The sequence below is a fragment of the Branchiostoma lanceolatum genome, chromosome 1, assembly GCF_035083965.1.
Source record: "Branchiostoma lanceolatum isolate klBraLanc5 chromosome 1, klBraLanc5.hap2, whole genome shotgun sequence".
Classification (NCBI taxonomy): domain Eukaryota; kingdom Metazoa; phylum Chordata; class Leptocardii; order Amphioxiformes; family Branchiostomatidae; genus Branchiostoma; species Branchiostoma lanceolatum.
This window is the reverse complement of record NC_089722.1, coordinates 17,680,212-17,683,641: the sequence shown is the minus strand read 5'-3', so window position 1 is coordinate 17,683,641 and position 3,430 is coordinate 17,680,212. Positions and strand designations below refer to the sequence as shown.

Sequence of the window (3,430 nt, the reverse complement as noted above, 5' to 3'; positions counted from 1 at the left end):
GTCTCCCTACGCCGTCACCACCATGGGTCAGGTCATAGGTAACATGCACGTTCCCAGGGTAGTCAAGGTGGTGTCTCTGGTGCTGGGCTACTTCAACAGCTGCTGCAATCCGCTGGTGTACGGACTCATGAACAAAAGATTCCAGGACGGATTTGCCAAATTATTTCACCTGAACTGTGGCCGTAACGTGAATTAAGCCATTGTGTGTAGTAACAAGAATTCAGCCCCTGTCTACGCACAGTCGGCTAGCTTTGGCCGTATTTGTTGATCACCAGAAGGTGGCCTAATCTAGAGACTTCACAGGAGACTCGTGTGTTTTTTTTCACCCATCACATCTGACGGGGCCTGAAACCCTGCCAACAACAGATGGGCAATAACTGAGAGATGCACACCGGGCGTATTACTGACGAAAATGTCATGTCATAGGTCGCAGGTCGGCCGATCGATTTTTCTGCTGTGATACTGACTGGGTCTATTTCGCACTGCAGTTAGGTGTCGCTGCTAACAGATGCTTTCCTAAATTAAGTTTGGGACCTCATTGTGTCAACACTGCATAAGCTACCCATTTACATGTGGGAATATTTCACGTTTGGGACCACATCTGTAAGCAACGACACCTAGCTGCAGTACCAATTACAACCAGTCAGTGTTGCCCTGACAATTGTTTGTGTACAAAGAACTTCATGTTTGCTGGTCGATATGGAAGATTACCATTTTGCTCTAAGTTTGTCTTGCTGACGTATCTAAGCACTATTTTGTTAAGTTGATGCTTTTGGTAAAGCTGTTTTGAATAAGAGCTTATGTCTGTTTGTAAAGATCTTCTTCTCTTCGTTTGAAACTGTTAATCATGTTTCTTATCTTGGAAATTTGCCAGTGGCAGTATGTCATTGGCTCATGGTTGTTCTGTAAAATTGCCTATGAGTCTTTCGTGAAGTTACTGATATTACTTTGATGAAGTTTTTGTTTGTGCAATCTATACATAGTTCACGAATGTATTTGATATTGGTTTATATGTCAATCATGGTATTGTCTATTTTCTTTGTATGCCGTAGGGTGTGTTGCAGCAAATTGCGTGAATTCAGAAATGTAATGACATCTTCAATACAGCATACAAAGCGGGTGTTTCACGCCGAAGGGTAGTTATACCGGCTATATGGATATAGATACATTTGTACTCCAAACCTAGAGTCAAGTATGGTTGTATATGGGATGTCGGACGTTTTGGAACCTGGACAGTTTGGCCCCTAGCCGTTCAGGTCGATTGTGCACTATGCCTCAAACAGTTTCTAGACGTTGCACCGTCTAAGATGACGCAACCCTAACCCTAATTTCAACTCAACATAACTCTAATTCTAAAGCCCCCCTCTCACTGGACCCGCGGCACGCTGACGGCGTCGCTGCGGCCGATCGAATTGACAAAGCACTCAACGAATTTCATCGACAAAGAATGGATCTTTTTAAGCTTTGTGTATTTTGTTGTCTTTTTGGTCCCACTTGTACGTTTTCGGAATGATATTCTCATTATGAAGTCAAGGGTAACACAAATCCAGTTTAGAACGCAGCGACGCCACCAGCGTGCCGCGGGTCCAATGAGAGGGGCTTAACCCTAACCTTGACCTCCGCCCTAACCATGACGTCGTCCTGGACCTGGTGCAGAATCGTCCTGATTGGCTAAGGTCCGAACTGCCCAGGTGTCAAAACGTCATGATACCGGTTTGGAAATGGTCTAACACTTTTCCTTATTCTTAATCTTGGGCATTCACGATGCAAAATTTGCTGATTAAACATTCATTAGAAGTATTTGTATATGTAAATAATTTACCTATTAATTTCTTGTGGGCATTTTTCTGGTTTCGTGTGTGAAGATCTATGAAGATTATGTATTAAATTGATATTATGTTGTTAAGGTCAATGTCATGTTGTTAATTCGACTTTTTGACAAGACTGGGCCCTTGTAGGCACAAATGTACATGTAAAAGGAACTTATTTATTGGCATTTGATTGAAAAATGTAACATTGTGTCATATCAAAATTGCATATACCTTTACAAAAACTTGCATACAGTTTACGAATGTATTGCATATCAGTTTACATGTCCATCAGAAGTAATCTATCTATTTATTTGCTTGTTTGGACAAAGTATGAGTTAATAAAACTTGAATTCTAACTCAAACTGGAAATCCTCCTACAAACGACCTACGTGCACTTACCTGTCCCGTCGTACGACTCGTCGTAGAATGTCGTACGATTTTGATGTACGATTTTGTGGTCGCACGATTTTGATGTCGTAAGATTTTGATGTCGTAAGATTTTAAGCAGGATGTGACAGAACCAACCACCAACAAGGATCTAAGATAGCCGTTTCTATAACAAGACAGCTGCATTTTGTTCGACACGTGAACTATCTCAAGAATGATCTCAGCTTGCGACCGTACAACGGAGGTGACCGGACCCTTTATACTATAAACTTGCAGAAATGTTCGCGGTGGTTTTATGTTCGCGGTTTTCGCGATGAACTCTTTACCGCAAACTTAAAACTGCCGCGAAAAGCCGTTCTATTGTGTGACTGTAGCGCTAGCGCTACTGCTACTATTGTTTCAAACGCGAACTCAAAACCACCGCGAACACTCCATTTTTTATCCTTACCGCGAAATTAAAGTATTCCCGGTGGGATGGAATTTACGATCACTATCTCCAGTATTCAATGAACGTCAGACTATAAAAACACAAGTTCCCTATCCTCTAGGCTATTTGGAAGTGGCTACTGACAGGACGATCCTGTCAGCAGTAGAAAAAATTGCACTGCTAACAGGATGATCCTGTCAGCAATGCAACGGTGTAAAAAGAAACGCATATCGAAATCAGTATTCTGTTCACTTTTCCCATAGCAGAACACATGTAGTCCCTCTTGAGCGCTTGTGAATCACCAAAAACTATCAAACAAAGCCCCTAAAATATCGCCAATCAACAACTATAAAACAGGTGCGCTGAACAGGTGTCCAAAGGAACAGGTGGCCCCATGAGGTTGGCATGACCTTTATCATCATCAACATGGCTGCCCCGGTAGACGTTCCGAGTCCGTACAGGGGTGTTTCTGCCCCGTATCGCACGATACTCGGCATCGACCTCGGCACAACGTCCGTTAAAGTTTCCCTAGTGGACATGGACTCCTCCACGACCGTTTTTTCCACGAGTCGGGAGACTGGAGCGACGGTAGGCTTCCCTACAGACCCGCGGGGTGACGAACAAGATGTCGCCAAGATCCTGACCTGCGTACAAGACTGTGTGGAGAAGATCCCTGAGGAGCTCGTTGCGGGGGTGACACGCATCGGGGTAACCGGACAGATGCACGGGGTGATGCTGTGGAGGGCCCGGGGGTTCCCAGGGTAGTCAAGGTGGTGTCTCTGGTGCTGGGCTACTTCAACAGCTG

The 3,430-nt window shown here is 44.1% G+C and overlaps 1 protein-coding gene across 1 annotated transcript in view; it reads left to right on the top strand.

Annotated features, from left to right (window-relative positions):
• The window catches only part of LOC136438723 (5-hydroxytryptamine receptor-like), a 6,709-nt gene extending 3,968 nt beyond the window's left edge, over positions 1-2,741 (top strand). The window contains exon 4 of the mRNA XM_066433639.1: positions 1-2,741. This exon is cut by the window's left edge and continues 81 nt beyond it. Within this exon, the coding sequence (XP_066289736.1) occupies positions 1-196 (196 nt within the window). The 3' untranslated portion in view covers positions 197-2,741.
• Positions 2,742-3,430: the final 689 nt, after the last annotated feature.